The sequence below is a fragment of the Salvelinus alpinus genome, chromosome 5, assembly GCF_045679555.1.
Source record: "Salvelinus alpinus chromosome 5, SLU_Salpinus.1, whole genome shotgun sequence".
In the NCBI taxonomy this organism is placed as follows: Eukaryota; Metazoa; Chordata; class Actinopteri; order Salmoniformes; family Salmonidae; genus Salvelinus; species Salvelinus alpinus.
Window position 1 is genome coordinate 99,595,651 of NC_092090.1, and position 24,101 is coordinate 99,619,751.

Consider the following 24,101-nt stretch of genomic DNA (forward strand, 5'->3'; position numbering starts at 1 on the left):
ACGAACATCCACCTGATCGCAAATGAGCAGCACAACCATTCATTACAATCTAGCTACAAGGCATGCAAGATATCCGTCATGATAATCTGATCCCATTTATGTGGTGTGTCCACCCCACAGCCCACAGTGTGTGAGCGGGAACTGTGTGTGTTTGCCTTTCAAACACTGGGGGTGATGAACGAGGCAGCCGACGAGATCGCCACAGGAGCTCAGGTACAACACACACACACACACACACACACATAAACACACACACACACACACACACACACACACACACACACACACACACACACACACACACACACACACACACACACACACACACACACACACACACACAGAGTTTAACCAGCCCTCCTGTTTCCTAGGTGGTGGATCTGTTGGTGTCCATGTGTAGATCTGCTCTAGAGTCTCCCAGGAAAGTGGTCATCTTTGAGCCATATCCCTCCGTGGTGGATCCGTGTGACTCCCAGGCACTGGCCTTCAACCCCAGGGTATGGTTTACTAACCCTGAACCTATTAACAGGCCTTCAACCCCAGGGTATGGGTTACTAACCCTGAACCTACTAACAGGCCTTCAACCCTAGGGTATGGGGTACTAACCCTGAACCTACTAACAGCCTTCAACCCCAGGGTATGGGGTACTAACCCTGAACCTACTAACAGCCTTCAACCCCAGGGTATGGGGTACTAACCCTGAACCTACTAACAGGCCTTCAACCCCAGGGTATGGTTTACTAAACCTGAACCTACTAACAGCCTTCAACCCCAGGGTATGGTTTACTAACCCTGAACCTACTAACAGGCCTTCAACTCCAGCGTAAAGGGCAATACGCTAATTATTATCATCTACCTTAAGGCACAGGCCAAAAAACAATGTACTTGAAGATTTATAGTCTACTGTTTATAAGGTGATGTCTGAAAGAATCCCATTGACTTGAATACCCAGAGGACTGTTGCTGTTTTTGTTGATTCCTGCTGAATTGAACTGTCCTTTTTAAAGTGGTGCAGTACTGCCTCTGATGCATCGCCCTGCTGTCTGGTAGGCTGTAGACTACAAGGTGGTGTGTTTTATTGGATGGACTGCAGTGATGATGATGATGATGATGATGATGATGATGATTGTGGTTCATTTCAGAAAAAGGACTATGACCGAGTGATGAGAGCCCTTGACAGCCTTACCTCTATCAGAGAAATGTCCCAGGTAACTAACCCTTGACAGTCTTACCTCTATCAGAGAAATGTCCCAGGTAACTAACCCTACCTCTATCAGAGAAATGTCCCAGGTAACTAACCCTTGACAGTCTTACCTCTATCAGAGAAATGTCCCAGGTAACTAACCCTTGACAGTCTTACCTCTATCAGAGAAATGTCCCAGGTAACTAACCCTTGACAGTCTTACCTCTATCAGAGAAATGTCCCAGGTAACTAACCCTAACCAGTCTTACCTCTATCAGAGAAATGTCCCAGGTAACTAACCCTTGACAGTCTTACCTCTATCAGAGAAATGTCCCAGGTAACTAACCCTTGACAGTCTTACCTCTATCAGAGAAATGTCCCAGGTAACTAACCCTTGACAGCCTTACCTCTATCAGAGAAATGTCCCAGGTAACTAACCCTTGACAGTCTTACCTCTATCAGAGAAATGTCCCAGGTAACTAACCCTTGACAGCCTTACCTCTACCAGAGAAATGTCCCAGGTAACTAACCCTAACCAGTCTTACCTCTATCAGAGAAATGTCCCAGGTAACTAACCCTTGACAGTCTTACCTCTATCAGAGAAATGTCCCAGGTAACTAACCCTAACCAGTCTTACCTCTATCAGAGAAATGTCCCAGGTAACTAACCCTTGACAGTCTTACCTCTATCAGAGAAATGTCCCAGGTAACTAACCCTTGACAGTCTTACCTCTATCAGAGAAATGTTCCAGGTAACTAACCCTAACCAGTCTTACCTCTATCAGAGAAATGTCCCATGTAACTAACCCTTGACAGTCTTACCTCTATCAGATAAATGTCCCAGGTAACTAACCCTTGACAGTCTTACCTCTATCAGAGAAATGTCCCAGGTAACTAACCCTTGACAGTCTCACCTCTATCAGATAAATGTCCCAGGTAACTAACCCTTGACAGTCTTACCTCTATCAGATAAATGTCCCAGGTAACTAACCCTAACCAGTCTCACCTCTACCAGAGAAATGTTCCAGGTAACTGTATGGAGACTTCACATTTACTATACAGGGCAATGTCACCTTATGGCATGACTCCGTCTTATATAGCATTATAGAGCCTTTTGGCAATGTCAACTTATAATGTTATTGTACAATGTTCAACATCTACAACACACACGTATACACAAACACACATACACACACACACATGCATACACAAACACACATACACACACACATGCATACACAAACACACATACACACACACACGCCTACACAAACACACATACACACACATGCATACACAAACACACGCATACACAAACACACACACACGCATACACACACACGCATCCACACATGCATACACACACACGCATACACACACACACACGCATACACATACACACACACACACACGCATACACACATGCATACACACACACGCATACACACACACACACGCATACACACACACACACGCATACAAACACACACACACGCACACACACAGGCATAATTCACCCTGGCTCTCATCCCCGTCCATGCCTCTGTAGCTGTGTGTTCTTAAACCAGCAGAGTTAAATAACCCTAGTTAGAAGATTATTGTTTCTCTACAGGCACCTTACCTTGAGGTCAAGAGGCAGATGGACAAGCATGATCCTTTAGCTCACCCCTTACTGCAATGGTAAGAAACCACTTACTGCAATGGTAAGAATCTCCTTACTGCAATGGTAAGAATCTCCTTACTGCAATGGTAAGAATATCCTTACTGCAATGGTAAGAAACCACTTACTGCAATGGACGGAATCCCTTCCTTCATTCTCTCCACCTAAACACAGGTGGAACACAGCCTCCACCTAAACACAGGTGGAACACAGCCTCCACCTAAACACAGGTGGAACACAGCCTCCACCTAAACACAGGTGGAACACAGCCTCCACCTAAACACAGGTGGAACACAGCCTCCACCTAAACACAGGTGGAACACAGCCTCCACCTAAACCAAAAACACAGCCTCCACCTAAACACAGGTGGAACACAGCCTCCACCTAAACACAGGTGGAACACAGCCTCCACCTAAACACAGGTGGAACACAGCCTCCACCTAAACACAGGTGGAACACAGCCTCCACCTAAACCAAAAACACAGCCTTCATTTCAGTCACCACAATCAGTAAAAAGTGACGGTAAGCCTCACGTCCATCCAACCCCATCCTGACTCCTGACTTACCATTTTCTACCATTGTGTACCATTGTTATTATATTTTCTACCATTGTGTACCATTGTTATTATATCTTCTACCATCGTGTACCATTGAGACAGAGGAGTCAGAAACACTGGCTGACGTATTGAAAGTACACAGACGAACATCATGTAGACGAATACATTTTTACCAGAAATACTTTAACACATGAGGAGATGGGAATATCGATGGTCAATGAATGGAGGAATGTATTATTCCCTGACCAGAAGACTGTGGACCAATCGCGTTCACGTTGTCATGCTGCGTCACGCGGTTGCTAAGCTAATGGCCACGCAAGCCCCTTCTAAAAGTCAGGGCACGAGCACAGAATGCACCACGCGGCCCAGAATGCACCACGCGGCCCAGAATGCACCACACGGCCCAGAATGCACCACACGGCCCATTAAACAACGTATGGCCGTGTACACAATGGGTGGTAATACGTATCCAATGGAGTTTCCCCCATCTCTTCATTTCTTAAAATATTTCTGATTTCACCACCCACGGAAACTGTATGATTTTAACACTTACAGAAATATACAACAAAAGTCAGGTTTACTGTAAGTGTTATATTACAAAGTGTTAAGACTGTAACCATTTTTCTTATCCCCCCCCCCCCCCCCCCCCCAGGGTAATATCCAGTAACAGATCACACATCGTCAAACTTCCAGTTACCAGAGTGAGTTTTATATTCCGTTCAATACACCTTGATGTACCTCCTCAGGGGCAATTAAGAGCTTTTAAATAAAATTGAAATTGCGTGGTTTGTCCTTTTAAGAGAAGATGAGATAAATACTAGAACTGAATATTGGTTTGATACCACATTGTTCATTTTACTGGCATTCTCCATCAAATGGTCTAATTACTGAATAATTCAATCCATATGAAAAAGTGTTTCAGTTATGTAGAGGGTTGAACAGGACGTTATACAGATTTTTAAAAACAATCCCTGGTGATGATATTTCTACATTTATGGTGATTAAGTCTGGTTTAACCTTCATCTTCCTAGACATGATGTGATATCTCTACATTTATGGTGATTAAGTCTGGCTGAATTCAAATACTGAGCTATATTGTATGCTCAAAACAAAATGGGATATAATATTAGTTTATACTAATACAATTGCTCAGAGAAAGAGATTTTGTCATTTTTATTTTTCTCTCAAAAAGATAGGTCACCTTGCGAGGATAATGACACCGGGCCTTTTTCAACAACAATACAGAATCTGATTCCAGAACACATTGGGAGGGATCTTAGACCCGTTCCTCTATAACAGAATCTGATTCTAGAACACATTGGGAGGGATCTTAGACCCGTTCCTCTATAACAGAATCTGATTCTAGAACACATTGGGAGGGATCTTAGACCCGTTCCTCTATAACAGAATCTGATTCCAGAACACATTGGGAGGGATCTTAGACCCGTTCCTCTATACAGAATCTGATTCCAGAACACATTGGGAGGGATCTTAGACCCGTTCCTCTATACAGAATCTGATTCCAGAACACATTGGGAGGGATCTTAGACCCGTTCCTCTATAACAGAATCTGATTCCAGAACACATTGGGAGGGATCTTAGACCCGTTCCTCTATAACAGAATCTGATTCTAGAACACATTGGGAGGGATCTTAGACCCGTTCCTCTATACAGAATCTGATTCCAGAACACATTGGGAGGGATCTTAGACCCGGTCCTCTATAACAGAATCTGATTCCAGAACACATTGGGAGGGATCTTAGACCCGTTCCTCTATACAGAATCTGATTCCAGAACACATTGGAAGGGATCTTAGACCCGTTCCTCTATAACAGAATCTGATTCCAGAACACATTGGGAGGGATCTTAGACCCGTTCCTCTATACAGAATCTGATTCCAGAACACATTGGGAGGGATCTTAGACCCGTTCCTCTATAACAGAATCTGATTCCAGAACACATTGGGAGGGATCTTAGACCCGTCCTCTATAACAGAATCTGATTCCAGAACACATTGGGAGGGATCTTAGACCCGTTCCTCTATAACAGAATCTGATTCTAGAACACATTGGGAGGGATCTTAGACCCGTTCCTCTATAACAGAATCTGATTCCAGAACACATTGGGAGGGATCTTAGACCCATCCCTCTATAACAGAATCTGATTCCAGAACACATTGGGAGGGATCTTAGACCCGTACCTCTATACAGAATCTGATTCCAGAACACATTGGAAGGGATCTTAGACCCGTTCCTCTATAACAGAATCTGATTCCAGAACACATTGGGAGGGATCTTAGACCCGTTCCTCTATACAGAATCTGATTCTAGAACACATTGGGAGGGATCTTAGACCCGTTTCTCTATACAGAATCTGATTCCAGAACACATTGGGAGGGATCTTAGACCCGTTCCTCTATACAGAATCTGATTCCAGAACACATTGGGAGGGATCTTAGACCCGTGCCTCTATAACAGAATCTGATTCTAGAACACATTGGGAGGGATCTTAGACCCGTTCCTCTATAACAGAATCTGATTCCAGAACACATTGGGAGGGATCTTAGACCCGTTCCTCTATAACAGAATCTGATTCCAGAACACATTGGGAGGGATCTTAGACCCGTTCCTCTATAACAGAATCTGATTCCAGAACACATTGGGAGGGATCTTAGACCCGTTCCTCTATAACCGAATCTGATTCTAGAACACATTGGGAGGGATCTTAGACCCGTTCCTCTATAACAGTATCTGATTCCAGAACACATTGGGAGGGATCTTAGACCCGTTCCTCTATAACAGAATCTGATTCTAGAACACATTGGGAGGGATCTTAGACCCGTTCCTCTATAACAGAATCTGATTCCAGAACACATTGGGAGGGATCTTAGACCCGTACCTCTATAACCGAATCTGATTCTAGAACACATTGGGAGGGATCTTAGACCCGTTCCTCTATAACAGAATCTGATTCCAGAACACATTGGGAGGGATCTTAGACCCGTTCCTCTATAACCGAATCTGATTCTAGAACACATTGGGAGGGATCTTAGACCCGTTCCTCTATAACAGTATCTGATTCCAGAACACATTGGGAGGGATCTTAGACCCGTTCCTCTATAACAGAATCTGATTCTAGAACACATTGGGAGGGATCTTAGACCCGTTCCTCTATAACAGAATCTGATTCCAGAACACATTGGGAGGGATCTTAGACCCGTACCTCTATAACCGAATCTGATTCTAGAACACATTGGGAGGGATCTTAGACCCGTTCCTCTATAACAGAATCTGATTCCAGAACACATTGGGAGGGATCTTAGACCCGTTCCTCTATAACAGAATCTTTCCAGATCGTTGATATCCTTCATCTGTTCTGATGGACTGAGCCTCTGCAATTCAAACCACAGTGTTTCAATGGGGTTTAAGTCCGGAGAGATGAGATGGACATTGCAAAATGTTGATTTTTTTGTGACCAATTAACAATTTATTTGTGGATTTTGATGTGTGCTTGGTTGATTGTCTTGCTGTAAAATGTACTTGCGGCCAAGTTTCACCCTCATGGCATGGGTAACCAGGTTTTTTGGTTTAAAATGTCCTGGTACTTGGTAAAGTTCATGATCCCATTGACCTTAACAAGGGCCCAGGACCAGTGGAAGCACAATATCCCATAACATCAAAGATCCACCGCCAACCACTGGTGTGCCTGGACAAAGAGCTCTATTTTAATGTAGTGCACTACTTTATATGGCACTTTATATGGCACCCTATTCCCTATGCACTACTTTTGATAGAGGGAATAGGGTGTCATTTAGGATGCATCCTGTAAGTGATAAGTCTCTTTGTGTCTCTCTGTCACGACTGCAGCAACTGAAGTTCATGCATAGCCCGCACCAGTTCCTTCTACTCAGCAGTCCTCCTGCCAAAGAGTCCAACTTCCGAGCTGCCAAAAACCTCTTTGGAAGTACCTTTGCTTTCCAGTAGGACCGTTTTCTTACATCTACCAGTAGCTAGCTTACACATCAGCCCCACACTCATGAACGCAACACAATGTGTTTTACTCTTGTAATTTTACACTGACAACTGTTTTGTTTTCAGAATATGTTTTCAGGATATATTTTCAGAATATATTTTCAGGATATATTTTCAGAATATGTTTTCAGGATATGTTTTCAGGATATATTTTCAGAATATGTTTTCAGGATATGTTTTCAGGATATGTTTTCAGGATATGTTTTCAGAATATGTTTTCAGGATATATTTTCAGAATATGTTTTCAGAATATGTTTTCAGAATATGTTTTCAGGATATGTTTTCAGAATATGTTTTCAGGATATGTTTTCAGGATATATTTTCAGAATATGTTTTCAGGATATGTTTTCAGGATATGTTTTCAGGATATGTTTTCAGGATATGTTTTCAGAATATGTTTTCAGGATATGTTTTCAGGATATGTTTTCAGAATATGTTTTCAGGATATGTTTTCAGGATATGTTTTCAGGATATGTTTTCAGGGTATGTTTTCAGAATGTGTTTTCAGGATATGTTTTCAGGATATGTTTTCAGGATATGTTTTCAGAATGTGTTTTCAGGATATGTTTTCAGAATATGTTTTCAGAATATGTTTTCAGAATGTGTTTTCAGGATATGTTTTCAGGATATATTTTCAGGATATGTTTTCAGGATATGTTTTCAGGATATGTTTTCAGGATATGTTTTCAGAATGTGTTTTCAGGATATGTTTTCAGAATATGTTTTCAGAATATGTTTTCAGAATGTGTTTTCAGGATATGTTTTCAGGATATATTTTCAGAATATGTTTTCAGGATATGTTTTCAGGATATGTTTTCAGGATATGTTTTCAGGATATGTTATCAGGATATGTTTTCAGAATGTGTTTTCAGAATATGTTTTCAGAATATGTTTTCAGAATATGTTTTCAGAATATATTTTCAGAATATGTTTTCAGGATATGTTTTCAGGATATGTTTTCAGAATATGTTTTCAGGATATGTTTTCAGAATGTGTTTTCAGAATATGTTTTCAGAATATGTTTTCAGGATATGTTTTCAGGATATGTTTTCAGGATATGTTATCAGGATATGTTTTCAGAATATGTTTTCAGAATATGTTTTCAGAATATGTTTTCAGAATATGTTTTCAGGATATGTTATCAGAATATGTTTTCAGGATATGTTATCAGAATATGTTTTCAGGATATGTTATCAGAATATATTTTCAGAATATGTTTTCAGAATATGTTTTCAGGATATGTTATCAGAATATATTTTCAGAATATGTTTTCAGGATATGTTTTCAGGATATATTTTCAGAATATGTTTTCAGAATATGTTTTCAGGATATGTTATCAGAATATATTTTCAGAATATGTTTTCAGGATATGTTATCAGAATATATTTTCAGAATATGTTTTCAGGATATGTTTTCAGGATATATTTTCAGAATATGTTTTCAGAATATGTTTTCAGGATATGTTATCAGAATATATTTTCAGAATATGTTTTCAGAATATGTTTTCAGGATATATTTTCAGAATATGTTTTCAGAATATGTTTTCAGGATATGTTATCAGAATATATTTTCAGAATATGTTTTCAGAATATGTTTTCAGGATATGTTATCAGAATATATTTTCAGAATATGTTTTCAGGATATGTTTTCAGGATATATTATCAGGATATATTTTCAGAATATATTTTCAGAATATGTTTTCAGAATATGTTTTCAGAATATGTTTTCAGAATATGTTTTCAGGATATGTTTTCAGGATATATTTTCAGAATATGTTTTCAGAATATGTTTTCAGAATATGTTATCAGGATATATTTTCAGAATATATTTTCAGAATATGTTTTCAGAATATGTTTTCAGGATATGTTTTCAGAATGTGTTTTCAGAATATGTTTTCAGGATATATTTTCAGAATATGTTTTCAGGAGTGACTTTGCTCTTTTTAATGGAAGAATAGGTAACACTTTACATAAAGCGTGTATGTATATTGCATTATGATGCAGTTATAATGCTTTGGAGGATTTGAGCGACACCTTTATAATATATTTTAATATATTTCATATATTTTAATTCTCTCCTCAGTGGTTCTCACATAGAGAATTGGCACTCCATTTTGAGGAACGGTTTGGTGGTTGCATCCAACACAAGACTTCAGGTAAAAATAAAACATCCGAGGAGGTTCTGTATACACTGTGTTTATCAACCCTCTAAAGGCACAAACTGTGATTTGAAATGCCTGGCCCTGTGACTAGTTTGTTTGGTAAACTGTGGGCTGGGGCTGAGGAAATGTAACCCATAACCGTTCAAGGATACACTGTGCTTATCCACCTAACACTTATTTGCTTGCAATCCACAGTTACCATACATATTTAATATACAGTACATTGCATATTGCATGATAAAGTAGAAGTGACAGCGTTTTAACTACTTTGCAGATACGAACAGACAATCATAATAATATCAGTGAAAAATATCAAATCCCGAGTTTGTGCCACGAAAAACAGCTTTATAAGAGCTTTTAAAAATAGGTTCTGTGTGACTCAACGTTCCGTGACGAAGAGAACAGCTTTGTTGTCAGAATACATTTTACATTTACATTTTAGTCATTTAGCAGACGCTGTTATCCAGAGCGACTTACAGTAGAGTGCATACATTTTATAACATTTTTTTTTACATACTGAGACAAGGATATCCCTACCGGCCAAACCCTCCCTACCGGCCAAACCCTCCCTAACCCGGACGACGCTATGCCAATTGTGCGTCGCCCCGCGGATCTCCCGGTTGCGGCCGGCTGCGACAGAGCCTGGGCGCGAACCCAGCCCAGCCTGGGCGTGAACCCAGAGACTCTGGTGGCGCAGCTAGCACTGCGATGCAGTGCCCTAGACCACTGCGCCACCCGGGAGATCTCCCGGGTCTCCCGCCACCTGGGAGACCCGGGAGAATAGATGGATGCAGTTCAACACATGATTCATATACAGTGGGGAGAACAAGTATTTGATACACTGCCGATTTTGCAGGTTTTCCTACTTACAAAGCATGTAGAGGTCTGTAATTATTATCATAGGTACACTTCAACTATGAGAGACGGAATCTAAAACAAAAATCCAGAAAATCACATTGTATGATTTTTAAGTAATTAATTTGCATTTTATTGCATGACATAAGTATTTGATACATCAGAAAAGCAGAACTTAATATTTGGTACAGAAACCTTTGTTTGCAATTACAGAGATCATACGATTCCTGTAGTTCTTGACTAGGTTTGCACACACTGCAGCAGGGATTTTGGCCCACTCCTCCCTACAGATCTTCTCCAGATCCTTCAGGTTTCGGGGCTGTCGCTGGGCAATACGGACTTTCAGCTCCCTCCAAAGATTTTCTATTGGGTTCAGGTCTGGAGACTGGCTAGGCCACTCCAGGACCTTGAGATGCTTCTTACGGAGCCACTCCTTAGTTGCCATGGCTGTGTGCTTCGTGTCGTTGTCATGCTGGAAGACCCAGCCACGACCCATCTTCAATGCTCTTACTGAGGGAAGGAGGTTGTTGGCCAAGATCTCGCGATACATGGCCCCATCCATCCTCCCCTCAATACGGTGCAGTCGTCCTGTCCCCTTTGCAGAAAAGCATCCCCAAAGAATGATGTTTCCACCTCCATGCTTCACGGTTGGGATGGTGTTCTTGGGGTTGTACTCATACTTCTTCTTCCTCCAAACACGGCGAGTGGAGTTAGACCAAAAAGCTCTATTTTTGTCTCATCAGACCACATGACCTTCTCCCATTCCTCCTCTGGATCATCCAGATGGTCATTGGCAAACTTCAGACAGGCCTGGACATGCACTGGCTTAAGCAGGGGGACCTTGCGTGCGCTGCAGGATTTTAATCCATGACGGCGTAGTGTGTTACTAATGGTTTTCTTTGAGACTGTGGTCCCAGCTCTCTTCAGGTCATTGACCAGGTCCTGCCGTGTAGTTCTGGGCTGATCCCTCACCTTCCTCATGATCATTGATGCCCCACGAGGTGAAATCTTGCATGGAGCCCCAGACCGAGGGTGATTGACCGTCATCTTGAACTTCTTCCATTTTCTAATAATTGCGCCAACAGTTATTTCCTTCTCACCAAGCTGCTTGCCTATTGTCCTGTAGCCCATCCCAGCCTTGTGCAGGTCTACAATTTTATCCCTGATGTCCTTACACAGCTCTCTGGTCTTGGTCATTGTGGAGAGGTTGGAATCTGTTTGATTGTGTGTGGACAGGTGTCTTTTATACAGGTAACGAGTTCAAACAGGTGCAGTTAATACAGGTAATAAGTGGAGAACAGGAGGGCTTCTTAAAGAAAAACGAACAGGTCTGTGAGAGCCGTAATTCTTACTGGTTGGTAGGTGATCAAATACTTATGTCATGCAATAAAATGCAAATTAATTATTTAAAAATCATACAATATGATTTTCTGGATTTTTGTTTTAGATTCCGTCTCTCACAGTTGAAGTGTACCTATGATAAAAATTACAGACCTCTACATGCTTTGTAAGTAGGAAAACCTGCAAAATCGGCAGTGTATCAAATACTTGTTCTCCCCACTGTAGCTAATTCACCAATACATGTCTTGCTAGTCCAACAAATATTGCTTTCAGGTTGTAAATAACAGCTAGTAAACATTGTTTGCTGCTTCCAGCCATTCGCGAGGCACTATTTCAGTTTCAAGCGCTCGATATTTTGGGATAAAAACCTACTTCCTGTAAACACACAGTCCAGTTCAAAGTGAATGATGGCAGGCCCTACTTCCTGTAAACACACAGTCCAGTTCATAGTGAATGATGGCAGGCCCGTGTGGAAAATGGCTTATTTGCATATAGGCCTACTGTAGCTCTGATTGGCTATGGCGCAGCGGTCTGTGTCTGGTCCCGGACATGACTGACATGTTTTAAATTAGGTTTGATTTCCTGCACTGTCTATTAATTGTCCAAACGCAAGGCCGCTTTCCCATTCTATATTGCTATAGAATTCTCACAAATGCATTACTCTATGTCATTCCCAAACATTCTATGATTGTATGAAAATCACCAGCTTTTCAGAATAAAAAAAAGGCATCATATTCTTCCTGGGTGTATTTTTTAATAGATTTTAATAAGATTTATTGTTGCTAAGATGCTGTTGGTTCCACGTTAAAGGCCTCTAATATTTTGTTTATTGTATCTCTCTGTCTGCAGCTCCATGGCGCCATCTATGGGAGTGGAATCTATCTCAGCCCAATGTCAAGCATATCCTTTGGTTACTCAGGTATCTAAGTCTCAGATGGAGCAACAGCATTAGGTCAGGGATTAATGACCGATTCTCTTGGTAACATTGAGAAGGGAAAACAAATGGTTGTTTTGATTAATTACCGTTCTGTCTCTTTAAAATGTAATGGTTGTTTTGAATGAATTACCGTGCTGTCTATTTCACTTAAATGTATTCTTAAAGCCCTTTTTACGTCAGCCGATGTCACAAAGTGCTTATACAGAGACTCAGCCTAAAACCCCAAACAGCAAGCAATGCAGATGTAAAAGAGTGGAGATTGGAGATTATAGTGGAGATTATGGTGGAGATTATAACAGAACATGTCCAAGATGTTCAAATGTTCATAGATGACCAGCAGGGTCAAATAATAATAATCACAGTGGTTGTAGAGGGTGCAACAGGTCAGCACCTCAGGAGTAAATGTCAGTTGGCTTTTCATAGCCGATCATTGAGAGTATCTCTACCGCTCCTGCTGTCTCTAGAGAGTTGAAAACAGCAGGTCTGGGACAGGTAGCACGTCCGGTGAACAGGTCAGGGTTTCATAGCCACAGGCAGAACAGTTGAAACTGGAGCAGCAGCACGGCCAGGTGGACTGGGGACAACAAGGAGTCATCAGGCCAGGTATTCCTGAGGCATGGTCCTAGGGCTCAAGGTCTGGGAGAGAGGGAGCGAGAGAATGGTTGTTTTGTTGGTTCCATACTTAAATTCACAGAGGACACTCGACACGTAAGCTATTGCAACATAGATACTAGAGTCTGAGATAGGAGGGGTCAGGAGACACTGTGGCCCCATCCAACAATACCCCCAGACAGGGCCAACCAGGCAGGATATAACCCCACCCACTTTGCCAAAGAACAGCCCCCAAACCACTAGAGGGATATCCGCAAACCACCAACTTACTACCCTGAGACAAGGCCGAGTATAGTCCACGAAGATCTCCCACATGGCACAAACCCGAGGGGGCGCCAACCCGGACAGGAAGATCACGTTAGTGACTCAACTCACTCAAGTGACGCACCCCTCCTAGGGACGGCATGGAAGAGCAGCAGTAAGCCAGTGACTCAGCCCCTGTAATAGGTATTACTGCTGCTCTTCCATTAAATTTTCTATTGTAAATGTTAGCAACACCTCCGTCTTTGTAGGATACGCGGGGGATATGGCCACTAGTGTAACCAGCAGGAGAGGCCTCATTTAACACAGTCAATTAAGGTTTCAGTAAGGCCAATCACATCAAGATTATGATCAGTGATTAGTTAATTGACTATAACTGCCTTGGAAGTGAGGGATCTAACATTAATTAGCCCTATTTTGAGATGTGAGATATCGCAAACTCTATCAATAATGACATGAATGGAGGTCTGCTGCCTGTACCTGTTGTGGAGCTAGAGGAGTTAGAGCCCAGTTTTGGATGAATTACCGTTCTGTCTATTTAAAATGTAAAGTTTGTTATGGATGAATTACCGTTCTATTTAAAATATGAATGTTGTTTTAGATGAATTACCGTTCTGTCTATTTAAAATGTAATAGTTGTTTTGGAGGAATTATCATTCTGTCTATTTAAAATGTAATTATTGTTTAAATAGACAAAATGTTTCAAGCTCATGATCATTTCTAACGTTGATCTTTCTCTCCGTTCAGGGATGAACAAAAGGCCACAGAAGGTTGCTTCAAAGGACCAAACTGCGACCAACAAGACCAACTTACATTTGCAGGTTAGCATTGAGGACATTTACACTTTTGCGAGGTGTTGATGAAACAGGGGTAAAATGTAATATTCTGGGGAAATGAACATTTTTTATTGTGTCCTTTTGCAGTCAACAAAGAAAGGACAGCAGCCCCAGTTTTTGCAAAGTCGGAACCTAAAGTGCATAGCCTTATGTGAAGGTACGTATGTGCTCCGGGCTGGGGTCTTCACCAACTTCTATACTCCTATGAGAATGGCGCCGGAGGAGATGGCTACCGTTTTACGGGCTCCTAACCAATTGTGCTATTTCGTTAGATTCTTTTGCATTGTTTGTAGCTTATTTTTGTACATAATGTGTCTGCCACCATCTCTTATCCACGAAAAGAGCTTCTGGATATTAGAACAGCGATTACTCACCTCGTACTGGACGGAGATCTTTTCTTTAACGAGTCGGACACGAAGGACTTACTGCTGACACTGGACCAAATCCCCGTCATACGCATTAAGAAGAGATGCCGATACAGGGGACGCAGATACGGGTGCCTTGTGTGAATTCGTCGGCGAGTGGGTAACTCACCTCTACCATCTGTCCTATTGGCCAACGTGCAATCACTGGAGAATAAACTGCATGAGCTCCGTTTAAGACTATCCTACCAACGGGACATTAAAAACTATAATATCTTATGTTTCACTGAGTCGTGGCTGAACGGCAACATGGATAATATATAGTTGGCTGGGTTTTCCATGAATCAGCAAGATAGAACAGCTGCCTCCGGTAAGACAAGGGGTGGTGGTCTGTGTCTATTTGTAAATAACAGCTGGTGCACAAAATCTAATATTAAGGAAGTCTCGAGGTTTTGCTTGGCTGAGGTAGAGTATCTCATGATAGACTACACTATTTACCAAGAGAGTTTTCATCTACAGTGGGGCAAAAAAGTATTTAGTCAGCCACCAATTGTGCATGTTCTCCCACTTAAAAAGATGAGAGAGGCCTGTAATTTTCATCATAGGTACACTTCAACTATGACAGACAAAATGAGAAAAACAAATCCAGAAAATCACATTGTAGGATTTTTAGTGAATTTATTTGCAAATTATGGTCGAAAATGCTTGGCCACGCAGTCATGGGTGAACAGGGATGACAGAAGCAAGCTTCCTGCCATCCAGGACCTCTATACCAGGCGGTGTCAAAGGAAGGCCCAAAAAATGCCAAAGACTCCAGCCACTGTAGTTATAGACTGTTCTCTCTGCTACCGCACGGCAAGAAGTACCGGAGCACCAAGTCTAGGTCCAAGAGGCGTCTTAACAGCTTCTAACCCCAAGCCATAAGACTGCTGAACAGCTAATCAAATGGCCACCCGGACTATTTGCATTGTCGTTCCCCCCTTTTTGCGCTGCTGCTACTCCCTGTTTATTATCTATGCATAGTCACTTTAATAACTCTACCTACATGTACATATTACCTCAATTACCTTGACTAACCTGTACCCCCACACATTGACTCGGTACCGACCGGTACCCCCTGTATATAGCCTCGTTATTGTTATTTTATTGTTGCTCTTTTATTTTAAAAATTACTTTTGTTTATTTAGTAAATATTTTTCTTAAAACTGCATTGTTGGTTAAGGGCTTCTAAGTAAGCATTTCACTGTAAGTATTCGGCACATGTGACAAATACAATTTGATTTGATTTGACAAAGTCATAAATCAGAAACATTTCTAAAATGGATCTTCTAAAAAATTTGATTTAAAACTAACCCTAACCTTAACCACACTGCTAACCTTGCGCTTTACTCAAACCTGAAAGGATAATCAAAAAGCTATTTTGACTTTGTGGCTGTGGAATCTGATTTTGTGGCTGTGGAATCTGACTTTGTGGCTGTGGAATCTGACTTTGTGGCTGTGGAATCTGACTTTGTGGCTGTGGAATCTGACTTTGTGGCTGTGGAATCTGACTTTGTGGCTTTGGAAGCTAGTGGAAACCCTGGTCTGAAGCAACCACAGAACAACAATGGAGAATGTATTAACTGATAACATATACGTATGTGAACTAAATGTTAATATATTTGTATATGTCCTTCTCTGTCTCTTCCAGTCATCACGTCCCCTGACCTGCACAAACATGGAGACATCTGGGTCGTCCCAAACACCGACCACGTCTGTACACGCTTCTTCTTTGTGTAAGTATACGACCACATCTGAACACGCTTCTTCCCACGTATAAGTAGTAAAACCACGACAGTGTTCATACAGACAGTGGTGTTCAATTCATCAAAGCAGATTTTCTGTATTTCCTTTCGACAAACCCAAAGAGAGGTTTACATCTCAATAATATATTTGATATTACAAGTGAACATTTCAACATTATCTCAGTTTAATAGCTGGAGTGCCAACTGTGAATATGTTCTGATCAAAGGGGTTGCTAGTTCCCGAGGAATGATATTATTGTGTGTTTCTTCTGATCCAGCTATGAAGATGGCCAGGTGGGAGATACGAGCATCAACACACAAGACACTGGCATCCATCGAGAGATCCTACGAGTCATCGGCAATCAGACTGCCACGGGATGAACCACACGTGAAAATGAAAATGTCCTTCCTGTTATTCTGCTGCCGCCGCCTCCCGGCTCAAAGCTGCATTATTGAGCTGCGGAAAACCCGTCGTAACAAGTGTGTTTCCCGACCAATGTAGAGAACACATCAACAACTAGAGTGTTTTAAACCTTGGTGAAATCAACAACACATATTTACAACTGAAACACAGCAGAACTCTTTAGGGAAGAACACATTTTGCTAAGTTTATAAATACTATGAAGAATCCTGTTTTTCTGAAGACATGGTACGTCTCTCAGTTTGACTGATTGGGACGACTTCATTTTTTTGTAGAGAACATTTAAAACGGTAAAACTCTTTGGTGAATATTTTGAGACTTCTTGCTAGTAGATGTGGGACCTTTTCAGCAAAAATAACGATATGTTCCCCTTCCTGTCTAGAAAAAGGTCCCATCTATCTGACCTTATTTACTATAAAAGAGTTGTATCTTTTTAAAATACAATGTACTTTATGTATACTGAAGGTGTTAATATGCACTTTATTTTTCTTAATGTCGTACATTTGTTCTAACAACTGGGTCATAATCTGAAAAACTAAAAAGCCTTTTTTCCCCCAATTGATTATTTTAAAATTAAACAAAACAAATAGTTGTATTTTCGACGATGGTGTAATATGTTGGTTACCATTCCATGTCGACTGAGGGACACAGCAATACATTGAGTAGAATATACATAAAGGCCAGGATTCAATCAGGACTGCAGGAGATCCGCGTTGTAACTCGGTTGACTATTAAAGCTGCACTATGTACCTTTTTTGGGGGGCGAGCTGGGAAATTCACATAGAAATGGGTGTACTAGATCTGTCATTCTCATTGAAAGCCACTAAGAAGTGGTAGATTAGTTCTATGTGTGCTATTTCTATGCTTCCCGTTCTTAAATTACGTTTTAGCGTCTTTTACTTTCGGGTTTTGTTCACCAGCTTCAAACAGCTGAAAATACAATATTTTTGGTGATGGAAAATATATTTTACAATATATTATCTACACTATACTTGCTTGTTTTGTTACATAAATGGAAATTAAGCAAACTATTCGAAATTTTGCAACTAGGCAATGGCAGAGCGATTTCTGCATAGTGCACCTTTAAAAGGAATTTCCCATTGAGCCGACATCTGCAGTGTTTACTTAGAAGGCCATCTCCTCGACCGTGGTAACATTTGCCTTTAAATGGTGCATCGCCCAAAAGGGACGATTTGGATTGAAGTGTGTAAGAGCTTTCAATGAGACGTCATCAAACACGAGCAGAAATGTATGCTGTGTTAATTTAGGAAGTAGATCAGTTTCCTTCACGTATCATACCAGGAAATGTATATATTGGTTTCTTCTCCTTTTATAGGGGGTCTACTGGTTTACATCAGCAAAGACTTTGACTCCAGTCAAGAATAGATACATTTTATAAATTCATAAGTTCCACACATTTACCACTCACAACCAGTTTAAATAGAAAATAACGTATTAAAAACACATGTCGGATTGATCTTTATATTTTGTTTAAAACTATGGGTAGATGTAGATGTATAATCGGAGCCCCAATTAAAGAACATTTTAAAGCGGTTCCTTTTGTTAGGGGGGTATGGGATGTCTATACATACTAAGCATTGCTGTTTGCTGCTTATTTATATATGTCTGTGCTTTTAAAGACCAATCAGATCTCAGCTGTGCTTTTAAAGACCAATCAGCGCTCAGATACTATCCCTTGTGTTCACTGTCAATTATATATTTATTATGAAATTATGATGGTTTAAAGTAGACATTGATATTAGTCATATAGGACACCAACCACTCTGAACATTGATATTAGTCATATAGGACACCAACCACTCTGATCAAAAATGACTGTAAGTCACATGTCATATTTTTTTTATGCATTTTTTTTCATCACTAATGATTTTACAGTTTAAATATATTTGACGTAACCGCTAGGCTACCTTCTCTAAACCTTCAGGCTACCTACTTTTAAGCGCTAGGCTACCTTCTCGTAATCGCAAGGCTCAGTGCTCTTAACCCCTAGGCTACCTGCTCTTATCCGCTAGGCTACCTGCTGTTAACCGCTAGGCTACCTGCTGTTAACCGCTAGGCTACCTGCTGTTAACCGCTAGGCTACCTGCTGTTAACCGCTAGGCTACCTGCTCTTAACCGCTAGGCTACCTGCTCTTAACCAATAGGCTACCTGCTCTTAACCGTTAGGCTACACTTTAAATATATTTAACGTTATTGTAACAAATATAGGTAAATAAATACATTTACATAATTTAGCAGACACTCTAATCCAGAGTGATTTACAGGAGCAATTACAGTTCAGTGCCTTGCTCAAGGGCGCATCAACAGATTATTCACCCAGTTGGCTCAGGGATTCAAACCAGCAACCTTTCGGTTACTGGCCCAAAACGCTTAACTGCTAGGCTACCTGCCGCCCCACCGCTAGGCTACCTACTCTTAACCGCTAGGCTACCTGCTCTTATCCACTAGGCTACCTGTTCTTAACTGCTAGGCTACCATGCTCTTAACCCCTAGGCTACCTGCTCTTAACCGCTAGGCTACCTGCTCTTAACCGCTAGGCTACCTGCTCTTAACCACTAGGCTACCTGCCCTTAACCACTAGGCTACCTGTTCTTAACCCCTAGGCTACCTGCTCTTATCCGCTAGACTACCTGCTGTTAACCGCTAGGCTACCTGCTGTTAACCGCTAGGCTACCTGCTCTTAACCGCTAGGCTACCTGCTCTTAACCAATAGGCTACCTGCTCTTAACCGCTAGGCTACCTTCTCTTTACTGCTAGGCAACCTGCCGCCCCAACACTAGGCTACCTGCTCTTAACCGTTAGGCTACACTTTAAATATATTTAACGTTATTGTAACAAATATAGGTAAATAAATACATTTACATAATTTAGCAGACACTCTAATCCAGAGTGATTTACAGGAGCAATTACAGTTCAGTGCCTTGCTCAAGGGCGCATCAACAGATTATTCACCCAGTTGGCTCAGGGATTCAAACCAGCAACCTTTCGGTTACTGGCCCAAAACTCTTAACTGCTAGGCTACCTGCCGCCCCACCGCTAGGCTACCTACTCTTAACCGCTAGGCTACCTGCTCTTATCCACTAGGCTATCTGTTCTTAACTGCTAGGCTACCATGCTCTTAACCCCTAGGCTACCTGCTCTTAACCGCTAGGCTACCTGCTCTTAACCACTAGGCTACCTGCCCTTAACCACTAGGCTACCTGTTCTTAACCCCTAGGCTACCTGCCGCCCCACCGCTAGCCTACCTGCTCTTAACCGCTAGGCTACCTGCTCTTAACCCCTAGGCTACCTGCTCTTAACCGCTAGGCTACCTACTCTTAACCGCTAGGCTACCTGCTCTTAACCGCTAGGCTACCTGCTCTTAACCGCTAGGCTACCTGCTCTTAACCCCTAGGCTACCTGCTCTTAACCCGCTAGGCTACCTGCTGTTAACCGCTAGGCTACCTGCTGAGTCATCGCTAGGCTACCTGCACTAAACCTTCAGGCTACCTTCTCTTAACTGCTAGGCTATCTGCCGCCCCACCGCTAGACTATCAGCTCTTAACCGCTAGCCTACCTGCTCTTAACCGCTGGGCTACCCGCTCTTAACCCCTAGGCTACCTGCTCTTAACCCGCTAGGCTACCTGCTGTTAACCGCTAGGCTACCTGCTGAGTCATCGCTAGGCTACCTGCACTAAACCTTCAGGCTACCTTCTCTTAACTGCTAGGCTATCTGCCGCCCCACCGCTAGACTATCAGCTCTTAACCGCTAGCCTACCTGCTCTTAACCGCTGGGCTACCCGCTCTTAACCCCTAGGCTACCTGCTCTTAACCCGCTAGGCTACCTGCTGTTAACCGCTAGGCTACCTGCTCTTAACCGCTAGGCTACCTGCTCTTAACCGCTAGGCTACCTGCTCTTAACCCCTAGGCTACCTGCTCTTAACCGCTAGGCTACCTGCTCTTAACCGCTAGGCTACCTGCTCTTAACCGCTAGGCTAACTGCTCTTAACCGCTAGGCTACCTGCTCTTAACCGCTAGACTACCTGCTCTTAACCGATAGGCTACCTACTGCTAAACGCTAGGCTACCTGCTCTTAACCGCTAGGCTACCTACTCTTAACCCCTAGACTACCTGCTCTTAACCCCTAGGCTACCTGCTCTTAACCCGCTTGGCTACCTGCTCTTAACCGCTAGGCTACCTGCTCTTAACCGCTAGACTACCTGCTCATAACCACTAGGCTACATGCTCATAACCGCTAGGCTACTTGCTCTTAACCCCTAGGCTACCTGCTCTTAACCCCTAGGCTACCCGCTCATAACCGCTAGGCTACCCGCTCTTAACCGCTAGACTACCTGCTCTTAACCGCTAGGCTACCTGCTCATAACCGCTAGGCTACCTGCTTTTAACCGCTAGGCTACCTGCCACCCCAAACATAGAAGACAGTGAAGGCAAATGAGCAACATGTTGTTTTATTTCATCATTCAGTGACCAAATCACACTATTTAATTTGATATCATAATAAATATTTTTGCAATATCTGTCTTGGAATAGTAATGTGAACCTGGCAAGTACATGTCAATATAGAGTGGATCACTAGTGGACGTTGATTTTGTGATTTTACATCTGTTATATCATGCTAACATCAGTGTTGAGAACGGATATGACATCTGTTATATTTACACTTGAAACACATTCATATACCAAACATTGTCAAAGATTTTTTTTTTTTACTTCAGATTTGTTTTAAATATGCATGTTGTGTTAATGGATGAGAAATTATGTAAATGAAAATATATTTACTATTTGTGAATGATGGGATTATAATTTGATGTTCTAATCCATTCATTATTCATTTAAATTCATGATCGCGTTTGTATTTTAGCTACGGTAACACAGTATCGTGAATCTCATGAAAGAGAGGAGGAGCACCAAGGGGCAGCATATTGTTGAACTGGAAGCATAGTACACCGAGTGATGACAGCTCGTGACTGTCAATTCAGAAGGAACTCAAAAGTAAAACAATTTTTTTTTTTAATCTACAGTTTCCCACTATGACAGGAAACCCAAATCAGTTGAATGGAGACCAATAAACAACACAATATAATGGTCAGCAGTATATTTCCTTTGATCCACTTTGTGATTGAGTGTTTCTGTTGATCTGGATGTCTTACTTTGTATTTTCTGCACAATTATAGTGAATAAAAGTATTCTATGATTATGCTATTTAGCATTTGGTGCCTTATAGACATGTGGATTAATGGTAATATATTACAATACACATGGAATATATTGTAAATATTACCACAACAAGGAGGCCAAATATTTTCTTTATTTGAGTTTTTATGGCTTTTTCTTTATTTTGCAAATTACTGGAGCTTTTTGGGAGGTCTTTTTACAAATTATGAAAATAGCTGCTTATGTACTTGTTTATGTTCATTAAATTCAAACTTGCTGAGAAACCACAATTTATATTTTACTGGTGTTGTTTCATTACTCAGATTAGTGTAAACCACAATTCTACCTTCATATGTATGTGTGTGTATGTAAAGTAAAGTAAACTATATACATGTCATAAATATTATTAGAAATGTATACTAGCAAGGTCTTCATTTTCACAAATGTAATGTCAGTTGCATTGTGGGTCAACCTAAAGCAGCTGTGTATGCATATGCATTTGTGGCCTATTTTTCCTTCAATGTTGCATACCGGTAGTTGTAAGATGTGCAGAAGAGGTGTCCATAGAGTCCTTTGACCATCGGTGCATCCTGTACACGGCTCAGCTAGTCAGGTTCACATAAACATAGCTGGGAAATCATAGCAGTAGCGTAAAATAAAGCATTTCACTGTAAGGTCTACTACACCTGTTGTATTCGGCGCACGTGACAAATACTCCCATTCATTCCTATGGAGGACTGCGCCTACGGGGAGTAACAATATGGTCGACCGGTGGCTTCAAGACTTTCAATGACCAATACGATTATCAACAATCCCAGGGTTTGCGTACATTATTGGAGCCATTTAACTTTCCCACAATGGTTGCAATAACTCCCATCGTAGGATCCAGTTCTACAACCTAGAACCTAGAAAAGTATGTCTGTCTATATTATCTTTGCTGGAATAGGAAATTGATTTGATTTATGTTTGTCATTTAATGTTGTGTCGCATTCAGCAATGCATTGTTTGAATTCAAACATCTTGGGGGCGAGTGTTTATCTGACATGACGCACCGCTTCTCTTCCGCCACTAGAGGCCAGTAAAACCATAGAAATAGAATGGCTCCCTATTCAAGTCAATGAGGATGATGGCATAATGCCCACTTACTCAACTGGCGGACCGGGATCCGGATCCGATCCCAGAGCGGGGTAAATACGGACCAACAATTATTTGTGTTTTGGGGGGGAACACCTGGTAGTTTTTTTATTTTATTTAACTTATATTTATCTGAGATATCTACTACAGCCCTCATCCTCCACATACAACACCCGTTCTGCCAGTCACATTCTGTTGAAGCTCCCCAAAGCACACACATCCCTGGGTCACTCGCCTTTTCAGTTCGCTGTAGCTAGCGACTGGAACGAGCTACAAAAAACACTCAAACTGGACAGTTTTATCTCAATCTCTTCATTCAAAGACTCAATCATGGACTCTCTTACTGACAGTTGTGGCTGCTTTGTGTAATGTATTGTTGTCTCTACCTTCTTGTCCTTTGTGCTGTTGTTCGTGGCCAATAATGTTTGTACCATGTTTTGCGCTGCTACCATTGTGTGTTGCTACCATGCTGTGTTGTCATGTGTTGCTGCCTTGCTATGTTGTTGTCTTAGGTCTCTCTTTATGTAGTGTTGTGTTGTCTCTCTTGTTGTGATGTGTGTTTTGACCTATATTTATATTGTATTTATTTATTTATTTTAATCCCAGCCCCCGTCCCCGCAGGAGGCCTTTTGCCTTCTGCTAGGCCATCATTGTAAATATGAATTTGTTCTTAACTATCTTGCCTAGTTAAATAAAGGTTAAATAAAGGTTAAATAAAGGTTAAATAAAGGTTAAATAAAAACAAATTCTTATTTACAATGACAGCCTACCCCGACCAAACGACGCTGGGCCA

General features: G+C 41.4%; 1 protein-coding gene across 2 annotated transcripts in view; it reads left to right on the forward strand.

The window, feature by feature from the left end:
* Window positions 1-22,464, forward strand: part of LOC139577343 (protein mono-ADP-ribosyltransferase PARP8-like) — a 126,296-nt gene extending 103,832 nt beyond the window's left edge. Inside the window, exons 16-27 of one of the 2 annotated variants that reach the window (XM_071404391.1) lie at window positions 121-213; window positions 372-497; window positions 1,142-1,207; window positions 2,776-2,861; window positions 4,051-4,099; window positions 7,265-7,377; window positions 9,512-9,584; window positions 12,636-12,705; window positions 14,344-14,417; window positions 14,520-14,589; window positions 16,485-16,569; window positions 16,857-22,464. In XM_071404391.1, the coding sequence (XP_071260492.1) occupies window positions 121-213; window positions 372-497; window positions 1,142-1,207; window positions 2,776-2,861; window positions 4,051-4,099; window positions 7,265-7,377; window positions 9,512-9,584; window positions 12,636-12,705; window positions 14,344-14,417; window positions 14,520-14,589; window positions 16,485-16,569; window positions 16,857-16,959 (1,008 nt within the window). In that variant the 3' untranslated portion in view covers window positions 16,960-22,464. The remainder of the gene's footprint in view (window positions 1-120; window positions 214-371; window positions 498-1,141; window positions 1,208-2,775; window positions 2,862-4,050; window positions 4,100-7,264; window positions 7,378-9,511; window positions 9,585-12,635; window positions 12,706-14,343; window positions 14,418-14,519; window positions 14,590-16,484; window positions 16,570-16,856) is intronic. The other variant, XM_071404392.1, reaches the window with a different exon arrangement.
* Window positions 22,465-24,101: the final 1,637 nt, after the last annotated feature.